This window comes from Nasonia vitripennis (assembly GCF_009193385.2).
Source record: "Nasonia vitripennis strain AsymCx chromosome 1 unlocalized genomic scaffold, Nvit_psr_1.1 chr1_random0007, whole genome shotgun sequence".
In the NCBI taxonomy this organism is placed as follows: Eukaryota; Metazoa; Arthropoda; class Insecta; order Hymenoptera; family Pteromalidae; genus Nasonia; species Nasonia vitripennis.
Window position 1 is genome coordinate 1,048,332 of NW_022279594.1, and position 26,931 is coordinate 1,075,262.

Genomic DNA, 26,931 nt, shown 5'->3' on the forward strand with positions numbered 1-26,931 from the left:
CTTTTAACTTCCCCTTATTCTCTTTCGACTTCTTTTCCCACTCCTCCATCATTTTCTTTCCCTCCTTCTTTTTTTCTTTCATTGCACCTTTTCCATCCCTCCTGCTTCTAATTCTTTTTTACTTTCTTCTTTTTTCGGTGGTGTCCTAGCCGTTAAGGTACTCTTTTCAAATGAGCTTTTTTTCCTTCTTCTACCTTTTCTCTTTTCTTCGTTTTCTCCTCCGCTGGGCTCTTTTCTTTTTCCTTCTTCTTTGCTTTCCCTTGTGAAGCTTTCAGTGAGGCTCAGCTGCTTCCGCCCCCTCCCCCTTGTCCTCCCCTCTTCTTACTCCTCTTCCTGTTGACGTTCTGTCTAACCTGTTCCCTGTCACTCCTCCTTTCTGTGTCAATTCAAATCCCCGCGGAGTTCCGTATTCCTGTTCCTCTCCGTTACTGTCGTTTTTCTGTTTCCCTATTATCACCTCGCTTATCTGATCGAGGCTATATTTCATGCCTTGCATCCATCTTTGTCCTTCTCTACATCGTCCTGACCTCTTTCTACCACTTCTCTTTTACTTCCCTCTTTTTTATTCCTCTTCGGTTCAATGCTCCAGTTCAAATTTTTTGCCTCGTTTTGTCTCCTCTTTTTCCTATCTTTCCAGCTACTCTCCTTTTCACTCCCCTACTCTTATTGCCAGATAAACCGTATGCTAAAAATCGCATCTCACTCAAACACGTCTGGTTTTGCCAAAAGGCGCCAAACAAACCTTTTTCTGTAGAAATATATTAGCATTATTAATTTTTGCTTTACTTTTTCTTGTAAAAACGATATTTTACATTTATATACTTGGATCGTTTATGATCTATTGAATTATTTGCAATAGCTATGCAACCATTATTGTCTTCAAAGATAATTATTTGCTCTTTAAAATGTATTACTATGCTTTGCAAAATAGATTTTAGCTAGCAAGCAAGCTTCTTTAGCTTGTAACGGCCCTGACTTGCGTGAATTGTGAACGTCAGAAAAAGACTAGACCTAAGAAAAAGACGCGCACACAAAATATCACGAAAAGGGAGTACATCAAAAAGGAGATCAGCGCCGAACCAATTAGCGAGCAGCAGTAGCGGCACACTGAAAGGGGAACCGGCAGCAGTAGCAGCGCCGGCAGACTGGAGGGGAAAGCGCAGCAGTGGCTCGGCGAAGTAGCACTTCGCAAGATAAAAGGCGTCTCGCACGACTCTCCTCATTCGCTTAACCAAGCTCAAACGAAACGGAGCAATATGACTCCTTCTCTAAGTATAATTCTGTCAGAGCATCTTTTTGTGCACGAGTTAAGGGGCTGGCAATACGTCCAGTCCCTTACACTTGCGGTTTAAATTCAAATAAATTTCAGCTGTTAACGTAGCAAACAATAAACTATTTCTATTTATATATTTTTTTTTTCAGCTTCCGTATAGTATGACTTCAGAGGCATTAAGTCCTCTGAAGGTCAACTATACACAACTTTTTATATTACGGAACATTCTAGAGACATTACGTCTTTGGAGAAAGTTCAAGTTAAGACGAGCATCTCAAACAACACTAAGTCTGTTTGGGTAAAATCTTAAATACATTCTAAATCAAATGCAAACATAAGTTTCTTTTCAGGTATAATAGCCTTGGCTGTAATAATTTAGCCGAGGACGAAATACCTAGACATCGCTTCTCTTATTAACTTTCTTATAGTATAGTATAATCTCAGAGGCAAAAGTCCTTTGAAAATCATGTGTACTATAAAATTTTTGTCACCCACTAGAATATTTCAAGGAAACTACATCTTTGGAGAAAGTTCTAGATAAGAACAGTATCTTAAACAGCAATACGATTGTTTGAGAGAAAGAACTAAATAAAATCCAAAAATAAAATTTTTTCAGGTATATTAGTCTTGGCCACAATACGTTAGCCAAGTTTGAAATACTAAGAACTATTGTACAAATTAGGTTTTACATATAGAAGAGATTCAAATACCATGACATTTAGAAAAACCGCTGCCAATTCTTTGGCACATAGCTTCCTCCAACTGAATTTATAGTTCTTATACATAAAATGTTCAATTATACAGTATTGTCTTGTCTTAAAACTGTGGAAATATGTTCCCAAAGTGTTCTAAGGATCTTATGAATTATTTCAGAATTTTTTCATAAATATTCTTCGAGTTATAGAGGGTCAAGTCGTAGGTGATCTAAGCATTTTTCGCATTTTTAAAAGGTAAAAGGTAAATATCAACTAAAACAGAACGGCTTTTATCAAAATGGCTTAACATTTTTACAGGAAGTAGATATTATCTATTTTTTATTATCATAATTTTTTCAAAACTCTTGACTATTTAGTCAAAGAAAAAGCAAAAATAGTTTCTCAAAAATCGAAAAATGTACATAGAATGACCATAAAATGACCATTAAAATGGTCATACAATGCTTAAAATCTTGAAATAAACTGTACCCAAACTGAAAATCAGTAAACATATATGCATGTCAAATTTATTACAATCGGTCGCGTGGTTTCAGAATTATGATGATATACGTACACATACACACACTCACACAAAAACCATCTGCACGGACATTTTCTACCTTATAAAACCATGAATGTTCTCTAAAAATTCTGAGCTTTAGATAACGAGTTATAAAAATTAACAAAAATAATAATATTATACAGGGTATACACGGTGAGAGACAAAAAATTTGTCCTACGAATCCTTCAATCTTTTAAACTAAACGGTTTCATAAGCTGCAAAAAGAACCTAGCTGAGGTGATCAAAAGATCGATATTTCCCCAAAATTGCAACTTAATTAAAGCCTTTTTACTCCTGTAATCGTACGACATAGAAAACGCTAAAAACGTTTAAAATTTCTACAGCAAACTGATATTATCGTTTTTTTATTGTCATACATTTTTTCAAAACATTTGACGATTTAGTTTTGGAGATATAGAATTTTTTTTTAAATCACCTTTTTTATTATAAAAATTGAACGGAACAGTCAATCTGGAAAATCTTGTAGGAAAAGTAGGCAAATTTATGATTTTTTAGATACACTATTGTTGAATATATTGTATAGATCATATTATCAAAAAAAAGCAAAAATATTTTTTCAAAAATCAAAAATGGCTGTTATATGGCCATAAAATCGTCAGAATCATAAAACATATGTTCATGCCAAATTTTATTACGATCGATCGCGTGGTTCCAGAATTATGACACTATACGTACATACACACACACACACACACACAGCCATCCGCACGGACATTTTCTGAAAACGCATGATTTGTACACCAAACACCTTCAAATGCGTTTCTACGAAGTTTCAGCGAAACTGAAAATTTCACTATTACAAAGCTTCCTCTTAGGAGGAAGCAAAATCTCAAGCCAAATTTAATAATTTGCAAAAATAATAAGTATTTTTGGAATCATATTGGCTTTACGATTTTTTTACTATAAATTTTTGCGTATGGATGAAGTGCTTTATTTAATTTATCAGTTTTTATTAAACAGGCAATATAAGTGTATATTTGTGTGGAAAATGATCTGATTTTTAATAACCACTAGTCAGCTGGTCTTATTTCACCTACTGAACTTTAATGCTTGATGCTTGACATATATATAATTGATTTCACTACATTCATTAGCGTATATTTATGCCCTCTTAGAAATGCTTACCAACGGTAAACTGTTGGCCAAAGTGATGGTTTTAACAGGTTCTTTGGCCAACCATAATCAACTGTTGGCCAAAGTGACGGTTTTAGCAGGTTCTTTAGCCAACCATAATTAACTGTTGGGTTATTTTCTGCTAGGGTGAAGATTTCTTTAATCAAACAAACTGTATTCCACTTAATTTTAAACAAAGTAATTTATTTATTATAAGAGAAAGTACTGCTTATTAAGGTATCAAACCAAATTATGAAAACGGCTTTGTCCAAAGAAGAGGCGTGATGATATTGATGATAAAAGGTACTTCATTTATCTACACGTTATTCATGTGTAACATATTTTTAAGTTACAAATAATTTATTATTATTATTTTGGCTTGAAATTTTCTTTGAGATCATTTATTATATTTAATTATTTTAATATATTTAATATTACCTAGTTTTGAGATTTACTGTAATATACGATTTTTCATTTATTAATAGTTCATAACCAAAATCATTGTTATTCAAAACACTTAGAAAACTGAACATTTAGAAAATTAACAAGTATGATTTTTCAGATTAATGGAATTTATTTAATCCTTCATCATAATTTATGCTATTTATACTAAAATAATGTATGAGTGTAAATTATTAATTTTATAGAATTTGACAAAAATTACTTTGTATTGTATTTTGTTAGGATAGGACCGATTCCACCAGCTAACAATGAAATATTATTAAAACGTGGGCGCTTAGCTACTCTCCAATACGGGGGAGATCAGTGAGAACACTAATTTGTCGAGGCAGAACTGTTTGATTTAACCGAAATGTCAAAGTTCAGAAATATTTAATTAAATGCTACTTAATTTGTTCTGTGGACTTCTGGAATTTGAGAAATAATTTAACCCGAAAGGATGTTCAGAAAAACTGGGATGACTGCTCGGAAAAGATTGCGGGGTTTAGATCTCCTTTTTGGCAAGATGTTTTAGCAAAACGGAGGATGGCTCAAAATTGGTTATATTCTGAGTGACTTATTTTCCAAAACTCAACACATGGATTGCAGTGATGTTTATTATCAACTTATCAAAACACAAATTAAATCAGACACTCAAATGAAACAAAACTTATTGAATTTCTCAAAGCCAAATTACTCAAAATCTAAACTCTTAAAATTAGCGTCCTTTCTCTAGGAGCGCACACCCTGGAGTGTCGTTTCGGGGGAGGTGATGCTTGAGAGAGAGTCGAAGCTTTCTCCCACGCGGGGTACTTACTTCTCCTCTCTTCTTACTTCAGCCTAGCCGCGCTCTTTGCCTTACTCATTAGGCCTTATGGGCCTAATACTATGGTCAACGGCTAAACTGCAGCGTCGGCTGTGCACGCGCGCTTCAGCCGAGGGAGGAGAAGTTTGTTTTGGTTTCGGGTACATTCCTTCGAGGCTTAGTTAAGCGTCGAAGTTTCTGGATCTTCTTTTTACTGGCTTTGTGTAATTTTTATATAATGTTTCTAACTAATTTATCCAGGAACTTCGTCACTTAACATCCTCCCCCCTTGCAGACGTTTGTCGTCCTCGACAAACACACACATATAAGGGTAAATGGTCAAACACCGGTGACACAATGAGAAACCAAAACTGAGTAACGAACTGTCGTATAAGGTTAAAGTTCTAACCTGCTATTTACTGATTTAATATCGGTGTTGTGAGATGAATTTTGGGCAATGATTTGTATGAGGTATCTTGGAAGGTTTTTTTTTTTTTTAATTTGGGCAGGATCAAGCTTTTTCAGGTGTCTATCAGCTGTTCTAAGTTGTAGCTGTTAATGTGTGCCTATGCTTTTAAATAATTGGTGCGGTCCTTGGTCCCTTGCCTCTATGATCACATGATAATATTAATCAGACCATGCGGCGCTTGATTAAGAAGAGAAAACATATCCTTTCTCTTTGAATGTCGATAGCATTCATATAGAGGTCTCACGGTCAGGTCTGCTTTTATTGAGAAAAGAATTCTGGAAGCTACTGGTACGCAACCGGCAATTGTGCTTTCTTTGTATCTCATTGATACATGGAATTTCTTCAAATGCATCACCTTTTGCTTGCGTGGGATGATTGGTTAGGATGGATCGTTCTATCTTGGGTAATCTATTCTCTTTAGTTTTGTCCTACCTTGTAATTTGTTTTGGTTTCACCTCGCTGTCACACATGTCGTTGATGATGTTCTGGTACACTTTAACCTTACTGTATAAATTTAAATATTACTGTTAATGTTGCCTAATATTAATCTAAATATATGTCCTAACCTGCTACTGTATATTATGCTAATACTATATTTCATTTGTGTTAGTAAGTAGTTTCGCTTTCGTTTATATTATATATGATATTAGTTCCTATAGTTTAATATTTATATTATATTAAGGTGTATTGTTTGGATTGGATTGGTCAATTGGTCAGTGAAAGAAAATGTTCTCTCTTTTTTTTTATGAAAGGTAGTACAAAACAATATTTTAGATGACAATAGTGGTAACTTGGTTCAATAATACTTATGTTCTACATCTTTTATTGACTACAAAACTTTTATGGCACTCTTGGTTTCTTAAATCTAACTTAAACTAGCGTCACAGTGTCGTCACTTAAACACTAACGTCTAATATCTTCTTGAAGTCAATTTTGTCCAGTTCTTGTCGTAACTCATTAGCTGCTTCGTCCTCGTGCCTCGCTGGTGCTTCTGCCTCATCTGCTCTCTTATTTTGATGTTGTCTATTGTCTATGGTCAGTTGTCGCTGTCGTATTGATCTGGCTATTTCTACTTCATTTAACTCTTCATCACTTGATGAGCTGTAGTCGATGTATAAGGCTCTGTGTACTAAGACTGGTGCTCTTGTTGACTGCGTTGCTGTCCCTGCTGTGTCAGCATTCTGTCTCTCGTCGGCTTGTCTGCTGGTACTCGGTTGTTCTTTTTTTTTGTCTTGTAGCCGTCGTCGTAGTGTAGTTGTGGTGCAGTCGCGTGTGTGGTCTGTAAAACTCTGTATCGGTATTTGGTCTCCGCATGTAAAATGTCTCAGTAGTCTGTGGCGTTAACTTCCAGTCAATTTTGTATTTTCGTGGTCCGATTAGTTTGGCGTCGATGGCGTCTATTTTGTCCTTGTAAATAACGTATCCTACTTTTTTCCGTTCGTTAACTCTATCTGTATTGCTTCTCCGTATTTTATGAAGTCCGCTCTGAATTCCTGTTGTGTCGTGTCAGGTGGTGCGAGAACATACAGTTTTGAGTTGTTGGCGGGGTCCAACGTCCATCGTCTTTGTCTCTGTGCGGGTTCCTGTGGTCCTTCGGTTCTCTGTCGCTCCTGTGGTCCTTCGGTTCTCTGTCGCTCCTGTGCATTTTCCTATGTCGTCGCTGGTTTTGTCGTCCGTTGTCTTCGATTATAAGCCCATTTCGGTAAGTATGTATTGTCAGTTTCTGTTACTGCTTTGTATGCGCTATCCTTGTGTCTGTATTGTATAAATGCTGTATAACGTTCGTCTTCGTCGTTCGGTTTGATGCGTCGTATGTCAGCTATTTCTCCAAATGTTGCAAATATTTCCGTCAGTTCTTGTTTGCTTACTGTCCGTGGTACTCGTACACAAATAGTATCGTCCGATCTAACATATTCTGTTGTCGGTGGTCCCTGGTCTCGTTCTTGCCGTCGAAGTCCTTGTACGTCCTCGTCTGTCCGTTGTATATATTGTCTGTACAGATTTATTATTTTCCGTGCATGTCTGTCTAACTGGTACCGTGTCGTCTATGGCTTTAGTGTCGTCTGTCGTGGACATGTAATGTTCTATGTGGCATGGTCCGTACGGTCTGAACAATGCCTCTGCGTCAATTGTGTCTCCTCTGTATATAGCTGTTATCGTATAAGCGTCCGTCAGGTTCATCTCGAGTAATTCCACGTTGTTTTGGGGATTGTACTGCAAGGGGTAGCCGTTATCATTAACATTGTCGTCGCTGTTGATATCGTTGTTGTCTGCATTGTCGATGTCATTACTGCCGTAATTGTCGTCATTGTTGTCTGGGATGTGGTCATTGTCGTTGCCCGTGGCGTTGTCACTGTCGCTGTTCATGTTGTCTTCGTTATTGTCATTGTCTTGCTGTGGGACATCTTCGTCTGAATTTAAAATAACTTCGTCATTTTCGTCGTTAGCGTCGCTTTCAGGAGTGTCGCTAGTGTTGTCCGTTCCGACGGTTCCGTCAGTGGTACTGCTGTCGCTGCTGCTATGTTCGTCGTCTGTGTCTGAGTTGTCCGAATCAGTCGGTGCTTCTACTCTTTGTTCTACTGTCATCCTGTCCTCTGTTCTGGATGTCTTATAGTCGCTTTTGAGTCTCGTCGCGCTTGTCCGTGTTCTGTACTTAATAGTTAATCTCGCTGAGTCATGGTGTGGTCCTCTTGGAATAATTTCAAACGTGACGGTGTTGTTTGGTCCATAACTGTTCAATAGCTTCATCACCATAGGGAGTTTTCCCGCGGGGTCAAAACAGATTGTGACATGGTCCAAAACTTCGTCGAAGACGATTGAGGTGACGATATTTTTCAAAACTTGGTCCATATCTGAAAATAATTCAAAGAGAGTGGTATGATAATTATATGTTATGTGTATTGGTTATTTTAATTCATGCGATGTATTTTCGTTCATGCATTAATTCATTCATACAGGGTCATTGGTCCTAACTATTGTTTATTATGGTTATATAACACGGTCGCAAAATGTAAATTTATCTGTCTTATTCTATGCTCATACTGCTATCATTTTCATCTAGGTCAGGGAGGGTGGCTTCTGGGGTCTTGGATCTTTCATGGCTCACTCTATTTGTCCTGGGTGTTGCTGGATGTCGGTTGTTTTCCTTTTGATTTTCCAGTTTTGCAATTTTTTCTTTTAATTCCATAATTGTCTCCTGTAGTGGCTGTAACTTGCTCAGTGGGTGTTCACTGACATTGTCTTGGGTCCAAGCTATTTGCTTTTTGCATGTTATTTCATGTAAGTTGTATATTTCTACTTCTATCATCTGGTTGCATCTTTCATGGAATTTAGTATTTGCGGTTCCTTGCGCTGCACGTGGTAGTCTTCGCGGTTCGGCAAATGTTGCTTTGTACATTGGGTCACTCTCTTCCTTGGCGGCTTTGGTGTCTTCTTGTGTGAAATATTGCACGTATCCGTATGACAAACGTCCCTTTTTGTCTCTGGCTGTTTCGTAGTATGCTAGTGTCCCGAACTGGGCGAAATGTCTGAAGAACATTTCGTCTTTCTCTCTATCATTGCCGTCCCAAGGCAGTAGGCAGAACAGTCTGTTCCTGATTGGTTGAGGTGTTGATGGTTGATTAACTACGTGTACTTCAGATCTAACTGTTGGTTCTTCTTTTGGAGTGAGGTCTATCAAATCTCCGATTGCTGTTTTTGGTCCTGTGGTTATCATGGGAGTTTGGTATGGTGCTGCTCTGTTGCTGTTCCTCTTTAATTTATTTTGCTTGGCTAATAGGGATCTGAGTTCATATGCTTTTGCTATCTCTCTTTCTGAGTTGAAAGATAGCGTTATCTTTTTGGTCTCTCGTTCATATTTGTGTTTTTCTACACGGGCGTTCTGGGGTTCTCCTACTCTTTCAAATTCTCTTATTATATTTGATAGTGGCATGTCTACATCGCAGAACATTGAAATGTTTGTTCTTGGTCTAAAGTCCATTGTGTATTCCTTTGTCTGCAAATAGATTACATCAATCATGTTAGAGAAAAAAAAAATTTGATTAGTTAAGCATTGTTTTGCTATGTACAAGCGTCCTGGAAATTCAAAATTTTAATTTCAGTCACTCATGAGCATTCTGCTTCTTGTTTAGGGTTTTCGCGGTCTAGTCGCAGGATTGCGTAGTTTTTATGGCTGCCTAGAATGTCTTCGAGTTCGATTTCCTCATCTTTTGTTTCGATCTTTCGTCTTTTGGTGTTTATTCTCGGTGATGGGTTTCTGCGCTTCTTATTCTTTGGGCAGCGCCATTTTCTTAGACACTTCATCTTTATGATGATAATTATTATTATCGTTACTATTATTAATTGGACGGTCATGCTTCCATATAGTACTGTGTTTGTACTGTAGTTTTGTCGTTTATGTTCGCCTATTTCTCTTAGTTTGCAGACTATTTCATGCAATGGCCTTCCGTCATTGTTGGCCGTATTTGGTCCTAGCACATCTATGTTTTCTGAGCTGTGCACTTCTAAACTGGTGTCTTCTTGATTTAGTAGGGGGTAAATATCTGTTATTTTTAAGTTTATTTCTGGTTTGTACACGTAGGTAAACTCGGTGTTCCTGGTAACTTCTCCGGTGATGGTCGCCTCAGCCGTTGTTCCTATGCATATTGGTGCTATGTGAACGATTCCTGCGTCTTTTATCGTGACCTTGTTTTCATGTTTGTCTTGGCAAATGATGTTTAGTATTTCTGGTCGAATTGTTGAATAGAGCCATTTGTCATAATTTAGGTACGTCCACTGAGTTTGTTCGCTCAGTCTGTATCGCATATCGCATTGTGTAATGGCCTTTTGACTGGTCTTCAAGAGCAATGTTATTTCACAGTCTCTTGATTCTGGGACATTCCTGAGTGCTCCTAGTATTGGGCATATGTCTGCATAGTGCGTTTTAATGCACATTTGTCTTTGGTCCTCATTGAATTTTATGTATCTGGTATGATCGTAGCAAATGGCGATGTATTCATGTGATGGTCTTATGAAGGCTTGTCCCATCGTTTCATTTTTCATGTTTTGTGGTATGTTAATAGGATGCATCTTGTACAATTGATAAGGCATGCGATCTACTAGAGGTAGATGTAGCACTGCTAATTCTGGTGAATGGCGTCAATTTCTGATTTTCTGGCTAATTCTTCGGTTCTCATGTGCTCTGGTGGTGGTGGAAATTCTAAATCTTGACTCACTCTTTTTACATCCATGTTCATTTGTTTAACCATGTCCTGTTTCATAAGGTCTGGGTGTACTTTTCCTTCTTTTAATTTTCGTAGGATTTCTAGTAATTTCTCATTACTTTTAATCACATGGTCCAATGTCGATTCTAGTCGTTAACGTATGTTATTACTTCAACTTGGTACTTCATTTGATCTTTTTCTCGTAGTATTGTTTTGATCGTCTTTGTTAATTCTTTTTCGAATCCTTGCAACACTTTCTGGTGGTTGCTGGTTATGTTGTATAATTCCTCAAATTTTGCTAAGATTATGTGGGAATTCTCGTCTAGTAAATGAACCATTTTGCTTTGGTCCTGGAAGAGCTGGTCTATATTTTTATTTATGTTGTCCACTTCGTCGTTAGTCACGAGTCCGAACAAACTGCTACTTATACATCCAATTATGCCTAGTGGTACTAGTCTCTTTGTCCTGATGTTTCTTGGAATTCGTGCTGTGGGGTACTGTGTGTGTCCTAGACTTGCTATTGTCTCTTTTATCTTTTCTTGGGTCTTTGCTAAGTCTTTTATTTGCAGTAGGTCAATGGCTAGGGCGTGTCTGCATTTTCTTTCTTCCATTACTTTCTTGCAGATCTCGAATATTTCTTTGTACGAGTCCGTTGCGTTGTGCGTCTGCATGAAGTCCTCGACGTCAATGTAGATGTTGAGCTTCCACGTCGCCTTTTTGATCCTGATCACGTCCAGCTTCTCGAAGTATATTCCGGGATTGGGATTTAGGGGTTCTATCTGGTACATGGGTTCGCATCTCCTCACGTTGAGTAGATTAAATATTATTATTATTATTTCTAAAATTTTCATCCTGTAACATGGTTATCGATTAGTTGAAAGAGTCTGAATCCTCGTTATCGGACTTATCCTCTACGGCTTTCAATTTATCTATATGTTTTCGTATGCGCTTTCCATTCGGGTACTCTAGAAGGACATTTTTCCTACCTAAGAATTCGATTATTCTCAATGGTTTATTCCTATACGCATCAAATTTGCTTACACGGGGTTCATTTATTAGTCTCGCGTATCCGCCTACTCTACCCTTAAAGGCTCTGACTTTCTCGTCATACCTGTCCTTTGTTTTAATTTTATTCGCTATTTGGGTTTCGCCTGCTAAAATTTTAATTTCTTCTAACCTTAATACTAGGTCGCGCATGTAAACATTGTAGGTTTTTAGTTTTTCGTCGGATGGTATTCTCAAAGGGAAACGCGCTATTCGCCCGTAAACGAGTTCAAAAGGGGTGAAATTAGTTTCTGCGTGTACACTAGTGTTGTAAGTGAATGTTGCAAATGATGTTAAATGGTCCAAATCGTCATACCTTTCGGAGTATATTCTAATGAACTCTATAAGTGGGGCGTGGCTTCTTTCCAGTGACCCATTCGTCTGAGGTCTATATCCAGACGTCGTTAGATGGTTTATTTCGAACAATTTCAATAATGATTCCACTATTTTTGTCAGAAAACTGGTTCCTCTGTCGGAGAGTATGGCTCTCGGAGCCCCAAATTGACAAATGAGATACTTTGCCAATGCATCTGCTATTGTTGTGGCGTTGAGATTTTTGATGGGTATGGCTATTAAATATTTGGTTAGGTTGCATTGCATTGTCAATAGATGGCAATTTCCTCTCGGGGTCATCTTAAGTTTTCCTTAAAAGCCTCTATCGGTGTATCGGTTATTATCATCGGCTCTCTAGTTTTGAATCTCTCTATTTTCTGCTCTTGACATTCTGCACATCTTCGAATGTAGTCTTGAACGTCGTTCCTCATTCCTGGCCAATAATATCGTTCTCTTATTTTCTGGTAAGTTTGATTGATTCCCTTGTGTCCTCCTGTTAGACTGTCGTGAAGATGGATAATTATTTCCTTTCTGTGTTTTTCAGCTGGTACTTGTGCTTTTCCATAACACATTGTCCCTCTTATTCTGCTTACGTGAAAATGTTTGTAGAGTACGTCTAAAATTATTGGTGATTCTAATTGGTCTAATATGTCTCCTTTTCTCGCTATTCGGAAACTTGTAATTTTTTTATTGATGAGTGTTTCTTTTAGATTCCGAAGTCCCTTGTTTAAATTTTCTATTTTTATTACGTTGAAATTATTACTGTGAATATGTGATGTTTTTTTAATGGCGTGACTAGGATTTGGCCTATCTTTGGCTTTTTACTCTTGATTTTCGTTAAGTCTATGGCTCCGATTTCTACTAATAATCTGGTTATTGGCCAAGCGTTGTCGCAGTCTGCCGATAAAAAGTGAACAATGTTATCTCTTCTGTGCGTGATGTATTCTCTTACGGTGATTATGTTCTGGGGAATCTTCTTGAATGTTATGTGTTAGGGCATCTTCCGATTCATGATCATTTTCTGTTGGAGTGTAGTCTTTGTTTGGTGGCTCTAGGTCTGGTGGTGTAGGCAAGAGAAAAGGCATTGTTATTTCAGGCGGTTTTGAAAATCTTATGTCTATTATTGATCCATATTCTGCTTCTATTTCACTTAATACTCCTAATTTCCTGCGTGCTTTCGTCTTATTTTGTGGTGTGCTCTTGGCTGTAGGGCTACCACTTGTTATCTTCGGGGTCACAGATAATGTTTTCCTTGGCGGTGGCATAATTATGTCAGCCAGGCTTTCGACGTCGGAGTCGCTTCCTGAGTTTTCTTCTCTTGTGGTCTCCTGTAGCTTTTGTCGTGCTCTTTTTATTAATTTCTGCACGCTTTTTCTCCATACATTATCTATATCTATTTCTTCTTCTGTTTGAAACCGTGGGTCGGATGTGTAGATTGCTTCACGTACTTCATTTGCTACTTCATCATCATCTGAAAAGTGTGAGGGTATCTGTAGCTGTATCGCAATTTCTGTCCCTGATTCTGTGGTATTGGTGTCTTTATCCATTTCAAATCTTTTCATACTCTCTTCAAATTTTCTGCTTGCTTCTTCTAACTCTTCCCTAGTTAGAGTCGTCTTTACTGATAGGTTCTTAATTGATTCGTGTTCGGAACTTCTGTGTTGGATCCTTCTATTGCGCTGACCTCTATTGCAATGTTGCTTATATTTTTATCTTGGTTTCCTTCTAAAGAAAATACTTCGTCATCTTCTGTTTCTTCTTCCGTCATCTCTGTGTCTTCTTGTCCTAGTCCACTATACCTTGGGTCTGGTATCGGTGGCTTCTCTGAGTCGGTGTCTTTGTTGGTTGTCGAAGATAACCACGATCGTCTAGATGGGTTGACTGTCATCGATGTATCGGAGTCTGCATCGGTTGAACTTTCTGGGATTTCCTTCAGCTGAATGGAGCTAGTTTCTGCTGTTGACGCTTCAGTCGATGTTTCAGCTGTGGGTTTAGCTGTCACTGGTTTTCCTGGTTTTGTGGCTTTTCTTGATGCAACGGGTTTGGGTACTCTGGGTATTGCTCCTTGTTTGATGTACTGTCCCACTGGACTCTGTACTTGTACGCGTCTTGCTCTAGTTCTTTGAGCTATTACGCTATGCTCCAACTTTGGTGCCTCTTTATTGGTTTTGGCTCCTATGGGTCTTCCTCTTCCTCTAGGTTTATTTGCTATGTCGCCTGTTGATTGTATCTTGGTGCGTGGTTGCACAATTCCCTTGGCTGGTTTTGCTATACTTGCTGCCGCCTTTTCTTATTTACTTTGTTTTTCTTCTATTACCATTATTTTGATACTAGGTAGATTTTTGTTGATCTCTTCTTCAGTCATTTCTGGTGGATTCCGTGATAGAGCATCTGCGTTTTTATTCAGCTTTCCTGGTTTATACTTAAAAGTGTACTCGTACCCGGTGAATCTAAACATCCACCTCATGAGTCTTTGGCCTGGGTCTTTTCTGCTGTGCATCCAGTTTAGTGGTTCGTGGTCACTAACTAGTGTACATTTTCTGCACAATAAATAAGGTCTAACTGGCTTAATACTGCTCCTATTGCGTAATCTGACGCATCAGTGGTCAGTGTGAACTCCTTGTTGAAGTCTGGGAATTGTAACATGGGTTCTCTTACAAGACAATCTTTCAGTATCTGGTAGCTTTTCTCGCAATCTTCTGTCCATTCAAATTTTACGTTTTTCTTGAGCAGGTCATTTAGTGGCTTAGCTATCTTCGCAAAGTCCTTAATGTACTTCCTGTAGTATCCAAACATTCCTAGTAGTGTTCTTACATTCTTTGCTGTCTTTTGTGTGGGTAACTTTGTTATTGCTTCCACCTTTTCCGGATTTGATTCAATTCCTCTGGAACTTATTATGTGTCCTAGGAATTCTACTTCTCGTCTAAAAAATTCAATTTTATCTGGCTGCAGTACCAGTTTGGCGAGCCTTAGTCTATCCATCATATGCCTAATTCGCTGTTCGTGTTCTTGCAAGTCCTTGCTGTAGACTATAATATCATCTAAATACACTAACATCTCTATGTTTTGCAAACCTCTAAGTGCCTTTTCCATTAAGCGTTGAAATGTCGCTGTTGCGTTCTTCAGACCTTCTGGTAAACGTGTATACTCATAATGCCTGTTGAGGGTTGTGAATGCTGTCTTGTAACAGTCTTCTGGTGCCATTGGTATCTGCTGGAATCCACTTGCAAGGTTGAAAATCGAAAAGTATGTTGCTCCACCTAATTGTTCCATGATGTCGGCAATGTTAGGCAGAGGGTAGGCGTCTCTGATTGTCTTTTTATTGATTTCGCGAAAGTCGATTACCATCTTCCATCTTGGGTTTCCATGGCTGTCAGGCTTCTTCGGTACTATCCATATTGGCGAGTTGCATGGTGAATTCGATTCTCTAATAATTTTATCTCGCAATTTCTTCTCCACACTCTCTCTGACGACTTGCTTATGTTTCGGAGGATGCCTATATTGTTTCGTGTTTATAGGTATGTCGTCCTCTAAATGTATGTGGTGCTGGATCATATCTGTACACGGTAACTTGTCTCCTGGTAATAAAAATCTATCTAAATAATCTTCTATTATACGGTCCACTATTTTTAGTTCTTCTTGATTAAAGTGACCTCTTCTAATTGATTCTTTCACCTTCTCTAGCCTCTTAATTCTGTCCACTATAACTTCACCATTAAATTCGCTGTCTGTTTCTTCTAGAAAATTTGGCTCCGTGTCAAATGGTATTAATTCTTTGGCATCGACCTCTATCATGACGTCTTCTTCACTCGTATTAATCGCCATCATTTTGCAGGTGTTGTTGTCGTTAATTACTACTCCTTCTCCCAAAAATACATTTTCATTCCCTACATCGATTCTGGGCATGTATCCTTCTTTTAATTCACTTCTGATTAGATTGATTCTTACAACTTGCCGAGTTTTGGCCTTTAAAACATGTTTCGTTTTTGCTGGTGTCTTCTCACTTTTGGATACATCTGTTACAGGTGCTTCTTTATCGTTTTTCTTGTCTTCGACTTGTAGCACGTTGCTGGTTTTGTAAGAATTATGTGCCCTTTTTCTCTTCTCTCTGTATTCTTTTTCTTGTCCCAGAAATGACATTGGGTGCATCACGTCCCCGCCTACCATTAGAGCGTTGTTAAAATAAGAAATGACAGCCTCTTCCCTTTTTAAATAATTTCTTCCTAATAGTCCATCGTGTGGTGTCGGAAAATCGTCTGTCACTATGTGGAATTTCACTGGTGTATTTCTGATAAGCAAATAAACTGCTCCTAGAGTCGGTACTGTTCCCGTGGTTATTCCTCCAAGATTCCTCACATCTTTCATACTTATTGGCATGTCATCGTGTATAAAACTTAATTTGATCAGATTTACACTTGCTCCATTGTCTATCATGAATGTTAACCAAGGTTTCGTGGTTCCTTGTGGTATGTGTACTTTTATTGCTGTTGGTTCATCATTTTCCCAATTAAACTATTCAGGTCCCTTGCAGTCGGCTGTCCATATATTGGAAGTTCCTGTTCCCTTGTCATTATCGCCATCACTGGTGCCTTTTGCTGCACCTGGTTGTTCTGGCTGCTCTGATTTGGGTTCTGCCTGCCTTGATTGTAACCCTGTGTTTGTTGTTGATATTTCTGGTAGTCCACATTCTGCTGTGGTTTCTGGATAGGTTGTTGGTTCTGTTCCTGGCTCGTCATTCTTTCTCCATGACGAGCCCTTTGAGAGTTTAAATTCTCTCGTTCGTTTTCGTTTTGTTGATAGTTTCTTGCATTGCCGTTTCTCCAGTTATTGGGATAATTATTGTAATTCTCTCGTCTATCCGGACCACTAGGTTGATAATTTTCACGACGTCCATTTTCGTGATTAAAAATTTGCCTTTGGCTTCTTTGACCATAGTTTCTATTCCACGACGGCCAATTGCTCCCTCCTGGTCTGTTGCTGTTGTTATACCCCCGCTGGTATCCTCCTCTATTGTAATTGTTGCCACTACCATTTCCTCTCTGATAACCTTGATAACCATTTTGGTTGTAGTTATTCCGGTTATAATTGTTCCTCCTATGGTTATCTTGGAATTCTCGTTGGCGTTGTTCAGGCTCATTGACGTAGCCTATGTAGTCTTCATCTTCGTTGTCGTATATTGCATAATCCCTATTATTATATCCGCCACCTTCATTGCGGTATCCATTATTATAACTATCCCTTCTTTCTGTATTATAATAACTTCGATTCACTCGTGGCCTGGAGTCCGGTATGATCCTGGCTTCCATGCGTGTTTCTAGTCGCACAGCCTCTTCGTATGCTTCTCGTAGATTCTTTGGTTTGAATAAGTCCACTCTTTCCGATAAATTAGCTGGTAATCCCCTTATATATATATATATCGACTGCCAGCGTCTCCTTGCCTCATCTTGACCGTCTGCATACGTGTGTTATAATAACTAAAGTCCCTGCCTGGACCAAATCTCTGCTTTAAATGTTTAATTAAGTCTTCTACTGTTGTTATGGTTTTGTTGTTGAGACTCTTCTTCGCTGCTCCGGTTATTCTCTGCAGCACATTTCGCATAAATTGTGGTCGTATTGCCTCAGTTACAAGTTCATTTGCATTCTTCAAATCTTGTATGTAGTCTCTTAACTTGGTATGTTTCCCGTCAAAGCTTGGTATGACGCTTACGCAACTCATAAGCATGAAACTATTGGCCATGGTGGTAGCCAAGTCTGCTCCTGTGTTTTCACCCGTCCTATTGCCGGTCTCGTCTGTCATTTTGAATAGATTTACTGCCTCTTAATTGTCGTAGAAAATTCTAAATAATCCTCGAGATAGTTCTCTAAATGCTTCTAAAACGTTCTTGCTTTATAGAGAGTCCGTAATTCCGTGCCACTATTTTATTAAAGCCTTATTTCCTCTCCTCACAATCCCAATATTATATTTATCATGTTATTATTATTATTGTAATTAAAATTTTATGATGTGGGTATAGATAATATATTGAAGTATATTAAGGGGTAACGTAAACGAAATTGTGGGATTTTTGATAGTTAATTTTCGTTTAATTATTGTGGGGTTCGATAAATAATAATAAATGGTGATAATGATTAATAATAAAACCAGTAGTCAATAAAATATTGTAATAAAATATTAATACTAAATTAATATTAAGTGTTCACGGGTATATGTCTAAACTAAAGGCTTATCCAACGGGAGTCGTCAAATCGTGCATTTTTCCAATGCATTTTCGTGCAAAATTCCCCAAAAGAAAATTTAATTATGCTAATTATTTTGTATAATTCAAAATTAATTAATTTATTTAAAAATAATAGATGACTATTTGTTGTTATCGATTATAATGAATTTCCTCTAAATAGTGTTTTCGAAATTAATTCGCCTATAATTATTAACATATAATGTTTGAATAATAGTCTTAACCGTAAAGATTATTTATACTTAGGTAAAAGCCCTATTATGCAAAAAAAAACTATTGTTTCTGAATGGTCTCAAACTGTCACGTAATATTTCAAAGTCGTAAGGAAATAATTTAATCCCAATGGACACGCCCTTGTTTTCGTTAATCCGGTCTAAATACAGTAGCAATAGTTTAATTGTTTAATTACTGAATTTACTTTACAATAATTCTCTTGAAAAGTCACAAAGTCCAATATTCGAATTCAAATATTCACGCGCGCTCCGCCGCTCTCAAAATGGCGTCCGCTCTCAAGTCTATAGTCACTAGCTTGGGTGTGGCACCGCTCCGCTCCTAACTTCTCGCTACAGTTAAACTCCCTAGTCGAGTCCGTTTGCGTCAGCTGTTGCCTCGTGTTGCGTCGCGTGTACTTTTCGCCTTCAAATTATTGCTAATTGTTTTGCAAAAGGTGAACCGTGCGTGTCGTCTCGTATTGTTCAATCAAAAGTGCATGTGCGTGCTATCACGGTGTTCCTGCAAAGGTCAAAGTTCGGGCCCAGGATTGTTCCCAATGTCGCAGCTGCAACTCTATCAGCTGACTCAGATAAGTTTTTTTTTATTAAATAAATATTAAATTTCTTGCAAACAACCCGAGAACTGTTGCTTTGTGTAAACTTGTTTTGTCTTTCTTTTCAGCTTTCGTGGCAGTCAGCAGCAGCTTGAATTTTTTACAAACATCCTCAAGATCAAGGAGTTCTGAATTAGACTGTAAAATGTAGGACTGTGCCTGTTTTTGGAGTCAAGTGTCGGCAATCGGCAAATGTAAAGCAAAAAAAAAAAATTGTTGAATGAAAATTGGTGTGATTCTATGTGTAAATGTTTTGGAAGTTACTGTTTTATGCGTCTCTCTGTGTACTGGTTAGTGAACAATGATTTGTAATATCAAACTACGGAGGTATATTGTAGATTGTTGGTGTGTGACTCGAATGCGATGCCAATTTTCAAAATCTTGATTCTACTCTTTGTGTGTAATATCAAAGTACTTGTAATAAACTTTTATGTGTATATGTTATGTGGCAGGACTCATCAAACTGCTTGTGCATTGAGTGTGTAAAGAAAATTGCTGGTGTAAGAAAAGATATTGTGTAACATTATTGCGTTTTGTCTTATTTGGGTACCTCTCCTAATATCCACTGGGTCTCAATGATTTTTAACTAGTAAAACGTCCGAACTTATTAATTGTAAGAGTCACAAGAAATAATAAAAAAAAAATTATTTTAAAATCACTGACGTTACTGCGCGTCCCACCCGATATGTGGCTGCAGTGACGTCACGGCGTCTTTGTGTGCTTGCGCGCGCGTCTCGAATTTCAAACTCCTATCAATGCTCTTGCTTTTTAAATTCTCTCATTTCTCTCTTTGTCGCATTTATGACTTTTTAATATTTATCGTATTTACGCGCACTTAATTAGGATCTTTTTTTTTATATGTTCACTCACTCACAAAAAAAAATTATTTTAAACACAGAAAACCAAACAGTTTTGCAAGCAACGAAAGCTAAGCAGATCCCGGACGAGCCCCCAGTTTTGTTAGGATAGGACCGATTCCACCAGCTAACAATGAAATATTATTAAAACGTGGGCGCTTAGCTACTCTCCAATACGGGGGAGATCAGTGAGAACACTAATTTGTCGAGGCAGAACTGTTTGATTTAACCGAAATGTCAAAGTTCAGAAATATTGAATTAAATGCTACTTACTTTGTTCTGTGGACTTCTGGAATTTGAGAAATAATTTAACCCGAAAGGATGCTCAGAAAAACTGGGATGACTGCTCGGAAAAGATTGCGGGGTTTAGATCTCCTTTTTGGCAAGATGTTTTAGCAAAACGAAGGATGGCTCAAAATTGGTTATATTCTGAGTGACTTATTTTCCAAAACTCAACACATGGATTGCAGTGATGTTTATTATCAACTTATCAAAACACAAATTAAATCAGACACTCAAATGAAACAAAACTTATTGAATTTCTCAAAGCCAAATTACTCAAAATCTAAACTCTTAAAATTAGCGTCCTTTCTCTAGGAGCGCACACCCTGGAGTGTCGTTTCGGGGGAGGTGATGCTTGAGAGAGAGTCGAAGCTTTCTCCCACGCGAGGTACTTACTTCTCCTCTCTTCTTACTTCAGCCTAGCCGCGCTCTTTGTCTTACTCATTAGGCCTTATGGGCCTAATACTATGGTCAACGGCTAAACTACAGCGTCGGCTGTGCACGCGCGCTTTAGCCGAGAGAGGAGAAGTTTGTTTTGGTTTCGGGTACATTCCTTCGAGGCTTAGTTAAGCGTCGAAGTTTCTGGATCTTCTTTTCACTGGCTTTGTGTAATTTTTATATAATGTTTCTAAATAATTTATCCAGGAACTTCGTCACTTAACATATTTATTTAACAAGAGTGGTTTTGGTCAAAAAATTGATTTTTTTACATAAATAAGTAGTTAAACGATAAGTTAAACAATTTATGTGAAAAAGGTCCTTTTAGTTTTTGTACAAAGATCTTTTTTCCACATTAGAGAACGTACAAAATGTCGTAATAAGTTAGTGAATTTTAGTACGGTGTAAAAGATATAAATTATATGTTTATCATTAGATATTGCTACGACCATAAATTCATAAATTTTCATTTTTGGGCCCGCGCCCGACTAGATACGTTATTTTCTAATGCTCGCGGGTACTTCAGTAGTAACTACGTATCGTGCGCTTACGTGACCTACACATACATGCGACGCAACGACGCTGCACGTAGCGGTCTATGTTGAGTCTGCAGAAGTGCAGAGGACCCGACGCACGGACATATGCCGGAGTTTTGCCTGTGTGCGTAGGAGCAGCGGCGAAAGATATGCGCGATTTTACATTATTGAATATGAAAATCGGCTACTGAGTTCTTTCCAAAACTTGAGCCGCCTAACTCTTACGAGTCAATCGTATTGCGAGCGGAATCACCTTACTCTGAACTCTCAAACTGCAAACATGTAACCTAATCGTAACTACGAGGAGCCGTCCCCACGCAATAAATTCTCGGCACACCGAAGACTGTATGTACTACGCAGTTCACTGTCAAGGTTCCGGAGCGATCCAGGCATTTCGGACGAGGCACTTCTGCACCCGAAGAAGCCACGGCGAGCAAGGCAGTGACCACTTTCAGTGTTGTTTATATAAGTGTAGTGGAGTGATCGAACAGCCACTGTGAATGTTTTATGTGCATGACGTGCAGTGATAATTTTAAGTTACTAATACTGGCCAGAGGAATAAGCCTTTGTGCTAAGCTCCATGCGTCAACTTTACTTGTGCTTACAGAGGTATAGCTCTGGCACAGTAAATGCGACTTACCAGAATAACACAACTAAAAATTGCCCCCGTAAGCCGGAGAGGTTGACCTGCAGTCTAAGGACTGCTAATTGCCTTTTGCAATATCGGGCTACGTCCGTATTGTACCTGCCAGTTAGGGCGCATCGTGTTTCTATTACGTGAATCAATCACGCAATATCGTGTTTAACTAATTCGAACACTTAAGGGAGTACCCTCGGTACGGAGTTAATCATTTCAGAGAACGCCTCGACTGTCTGTTGACTCACTCGGTTACGGTCGTAAGTTTGGCAACGTCGCGCTTCTACCCCACTCTCCTTCGCTCTCCACCTCAGTCCCCGTGTCGCGCAGTCGTTGTCTGCTTGATTATACGCATTGGGTTTCTAACCTATGACGAGCCTCGTGAGTTTTGTAAAACTAATAAAATGAGTAAAAAGAATGAAAAATGGTTTTGGAAAAGAAAGAGAGTCACAGAAAAAGTGTACAAGCAAAGGTGTAAGCAAGTAGATTGATATTGGAAAAAACATCAAGAAAATACAGAAAAGTAACCTCGAAGTGGGCTCTGCATCAACTACACAGAAGATGACTTTAGAAGGTCGCAGAATAATTCATCTTGATACAATGGCAAAACAACTAGTTTGTATCAAATGTGATTCACGTCTATCTTTGCTAGATTGTGTCAATGAAAAAAGGATTGGTATAGTTTCAATTTTTTTCGTGAAATGCCAATTGTGTCAAACTATCCGTACAATAGAGACTGACAAACAACACGAAGTACCTGGACTAAAAATGCATTACGATCAAAACACGAAAGCTGTAGTAGGTTTGTATAGTGATTCCTAATAAGTAAAATATATGGTAAACTGTTTGGCGTCAACAATGTACTGAATAATATTTATTATCACAGGTGGCTTGAATGCTGGAATGGGTCACACGCACATAAATAAATTCTTTACAGAATTAAATGTCCCAGAGTACCACTGGAATTCATATAAAACTCACGAAAAAGAAGTTGGACTAGCCGCTGAGAAGATGGCTCGTGATAGTTGTTTAGATGCAGTTGCCAAAGAGAGGCAGTTAACGATTGAAAATGTAGAAACCTTCGAAAAGATGTTGTAGGTTTATAATTATTTACAGTACTTGGAAGTTAATATCATTTAATTCTACTGTTATGTATATAATGTTTTGTAAGGTATTATCGATAAAGTGGATGAAGTGAAATGAACGTATAATTAAGAAATTAACTAATTATAAAATTGATTTTTCTGCACTGATGAATTATTTGAAATAATCATGCATATCGTTGAAATAATGATTTTTTTGTTTGATGGATGTTATTCGAATCTAATATTATTTTTACTCCAAAAATTGTACATAATTGTTTTTATTTCTATAAAATGAAATTGTAGATCTTTTTAATCAACTGTCAATTAATTTTTTCATTTCATATTATGAGATAACTTATATGGCGTAGTAAATTTATATTTTTTATATCACATTATATTTACATAAAAGTAGAATTGAATTTTTTTTCTTCTATTGTACAATTTTTTACATAATATTTTTTAATAAATGAAATGAAAAGTATGTATTATATATATATTGCTTTCAGGCCTTCGCACCTTGACAAATCATTTATTTTTCCTGACCTTTCTACTTCTGTTCCTATTTATACAATTAATAACTCACATAGAGTTCGCATAGGTGCATCTATGGATATGGGTTGGTTTACGAAAAGCTCAGGCAGATCACATGATAGTTTATCCGGAACAGGAACGCTTATGGGCAATTTTTCGAAAAAAGTTATTTCTTATGTGACGCTTAATAGGAAATGTAAAAAATGTGATATGGGGCAAAAGAAAGATAGTCATGATTGTAGATGCAATTTTAGCGGTACAGCCAAAGGCAAGGAGCCGCACGCTGCAGTAAAGCTCACCAAAGATAATAGTATTTTATCTAGTTGTAATGTAGACATAGGTGTTATCATAGCTGATAATGATAGTAGTGCAATTGCAGCTATGCGAAATTCTCAAGAGCATGAGATAGTTAAACAATCTGACAAAAATCACATAAGTAAAGGCGTAGTCAGTGCATTATACAAATTACAAAAAAGTTATAAGGAACTTAATACTGACGCTATTAAATACCTTCAAAAATGCTTCAATTATTGCATTTCACAAAATATTGGTAATTGTGAAAGTATGGCTGATGCTATACGTAACATTCCTCATCACAGTTTTAATATGCATACAAATTGCGGCTCTTGGTGTCAATATAGCAAAGATCCAGATACGTATCAACATAAAATAATAGGTGCAGGTTTCACTGATCCAAATCTATTTAATGCACTTGAAGAGTTTTTTAATAGTTTATCTGATAAGGCTGAACAGTTCTCTGCAGGTGCTTCTAGCAACCCGAACGAAAGTATGAATGCTACAATTATCAGTAAGGCCCCTAAATTTTGAATGTATGGAGTCTCTTCATCTGCTGACACAAGAGTAGCATGTGCAGTACTCCAAAGAAATGAGGGAGAAATTTACGCATGTACCTTGAACGAAAGACTGAACTGTTCTCCAGGAAAATATACCGAAAAGTATGGCAATAAGCGCGATATTATAACTAAAAACAGATATGTCAAGTCGAAGAGTGTAGAACTTAAAAGGAGACGTTTATTTTTAAAGAAAAGGAAGGTAGAGCTAAAAAAAACGGAACTCACTGAAGGATCTAGTTACGAAACCGATTCTCAGCTTCTCAATAATCTTGATGTATATCTCCCAATCGCCAGTATTTCTGATGATACAGACAAGATAATAGTTTTTTTTGATCTCGAAACAAACGGCTTTAGTAAAACTGCGGATATATTACAAATTGCTGCAAGATTCGGCGATATTGAATTTTCTACATACATAAAACCAACGCAAGTTTTGAAAGAAGAAGCCAGTGCTGTGCATGGATTGCGCTTCATGAATGGTCAATTGGAGCTGAATGGTCAGATTGTCGATACAGTCTCACTCACAGAAGGCATGATTGGTTTTTATGAATTTTTATATCGCTTCAGCAAAAAATGTATTTTGACAGCACATAATTGTAAATTTGATTATGAAAGACTGATTCTAGCGATAAACAAAGTTTTCATGATGGATCGTTTTAAATCAGTTATCGAGGGATTTTGCGACACATTGCCAATAATTTCTAAATGCAATAATCAGAAGTGGAGAGGTGCAAATAAGTTAGAAAACCTTGCAAGTGCTTGTCGAATAAATTGTCAAAACGCACATAATGCAGTGGCAGATGTTAAAATGTTACAGGATATTTTATCATATTTCAACGTACCTGAGGAAACGTTAAAAAATGCAGTCATTACTTGGAGTATGATAACCGAAAAAAAAGAAGAAAAGGAATAACAGAAAGCTAATAAAGAAAACATTTCTCATGAATTAAAAGTTTAAAAAATTCGATAACTGTTTGTCTCTTTGTATGAAGAAAAAAATAATAGCTGCTAACATTTCTTGTGAAATGATTGAAACAGCTCATAAGAAAGATAATTTCGATGGATTATATCATCTTCTAGCCAAAGGCTGTGTTCAAGTTACTAAAAATAAGAAAGTTATTCGCAAAATAAGCGAATATCTAGATTTAAACTATAATAATAATAATATATGATCAAAATATATCGTTTCATACATCAAGTATTTTCAACGTTATTGTTCTTAATTTATTTGCGTTCGAATTGTTACAATAAATAAAGATTTAATGTTATTCACGTATATACATTTTTTTATTAATTATTGATTTATTCAAATTGTTGTTAACATTATAATATGCCCCATATAATTTTAAGCCCGAAAGCGACGGCAGTCAAATATTTTAAAATCTCGAACTCGCGCGTAAACGGAGCCATGTGGAGAAGATGCGACGTTGCCATATCTCCGATTCGCTTCTGCTAGTCATTCATTTATGAAGGAAATTGTCTAATTTTTATACGTATAGGCTCTTAATGATATTTTTGGACGCGGCTATAGATCCGAAATAAATTTTTACATCTCTCAGGATTTTTGCAGAATTTATTCATTTTCCAATCTTTTAGTATACTAGAAAAAGTGCATTTTCCCATAAGAGCACATGTTATTTTCAATCGTTAATTTCTCGCGTTTGAAGCTCTTAAGGCTAACCAAATTTTACTCAGGGCTTTAGTACAGTTTAATTAAGCTGTCCCCTAAATTTCAAGCCATTCTCACTTTTAAATCTGTTACCGGAGGTACTCCCTTAATAGATGAACTGTGTTGTTTCAAATCTCTGGACTGTGTCAGAGTAATAACTAAGTGTTGTACTTTCTTTCTATGTTCTAGTTTCTGTCGAACAATCGACTCTTGTCTCCCAAGAACTACAGGCAGTTTAACTGTTACTGAAGCATAATTCATAAGATAAATAATCGAAACTATTTTAATTTACTTCGTAGTATAAATTACTTTCTTTGAGCACACTATTAATTATTTGTATAGATTCAACAAGCATATTTCAATTCATTTATTGAAAATATTTTCTTATTTAATCATTATCTTAGAAAGTGTATTTTTAGATTCAATTATAACAAATATTTCTGAGAAACTTGCGAGGCGATTCAGAGATATTGTTCTGAATTCAATGTTCTACTGTATTAATTAATAAGATATTTTTTACTTTTACTATTATATTGGTGTTATTGCGTTCAAAGTCATTTACCTACATAATTACTACACAAGTCTCCTTTCACATAATCAATCTGAATCCACAGTCCTCGCAATATATGTGCGCGAACATAATATTTTAATTAGTACTAGCAGGGTCACCTCGCTCCTAACGTCGCTCGGTTGATGTTAGGTATAAATGTTTATAGCTCTAAGGAAAATTAAAAAAAAATGATATTATAATTATAACTACAAAAAACTTAAAAGGTTGAGCTAGTATAATTTTTATACTGTGCTTCTTAGTATTACCAATATAAAATAACCATTTAAAATAGAAATGAGATTAATCAAAGAACAGCAAGTTTATAACAAATTATTTTCAAACATAATATAACACAAACCTAAACTTGTATTATGATTAAGGGGGAACTTTACTGATTATTACAACTATTTTAAATTATATCAATTTTTATAAATCAGAATTGTAAATTATAATTTTCAATTATATATAGAATAAGA

The 26,931-nt window shown here is 37.0% G+C and overlaps 2 protein-coding genes across 10 annotated transcripts in view; both read right to left on the minus strand.

Moving 5' to 3' along the window:
• LOC100119562 (zinc finger protein 160) overlaps positions 1-26,931 on the minus strand; it is a 153,044-nt gene that overhangs the window by 46,774 nt on the left and 79,339 nt on the right. The gene's annotated exons all lie outside the window — the stretch shown is intronic.
• On the minus strand, positions 6,168-20,421 carry LOC107981839 (protein PFC0760c-like). Of its 2 annotated transcripts, none has more exons than XM_031932619.1 (2): positions 20,147-20,421; positions 6,168-8,228 (listed from the first exon to the last, which is right to left on the minus strand). In XM_031932619.1, the coding sequence occupies exon 2, from the start codon at positions 8,224-8,226 to the stop codon at positions 7,282-7,284; it is 945 nt and encodes a 314-aa protein (XP_031788479.1). In that variant the 5' UTR covers positions 8,227-8,228; positions 20,147-20,421; the 3' UTR covers positions 6,168-7,281. The 2 variants fall into 2 exon arrangements, with proteins under 2 accessions (XP_031788479.1, XP_031788480.1); XM_031932620.1 differs by lacking the exon at positions 20,147-20,421 and adding an exon at positions 19,567-19,620.

Coding starts and splice junctions, on each gene's coding strand:
- LOC107981839 (XM_031932619.1), bottom strand. CDS start 8,226: ATGGACCAAGTTTTGAAAAATATCGTCACCTCAATCGTCTTCGACGAA.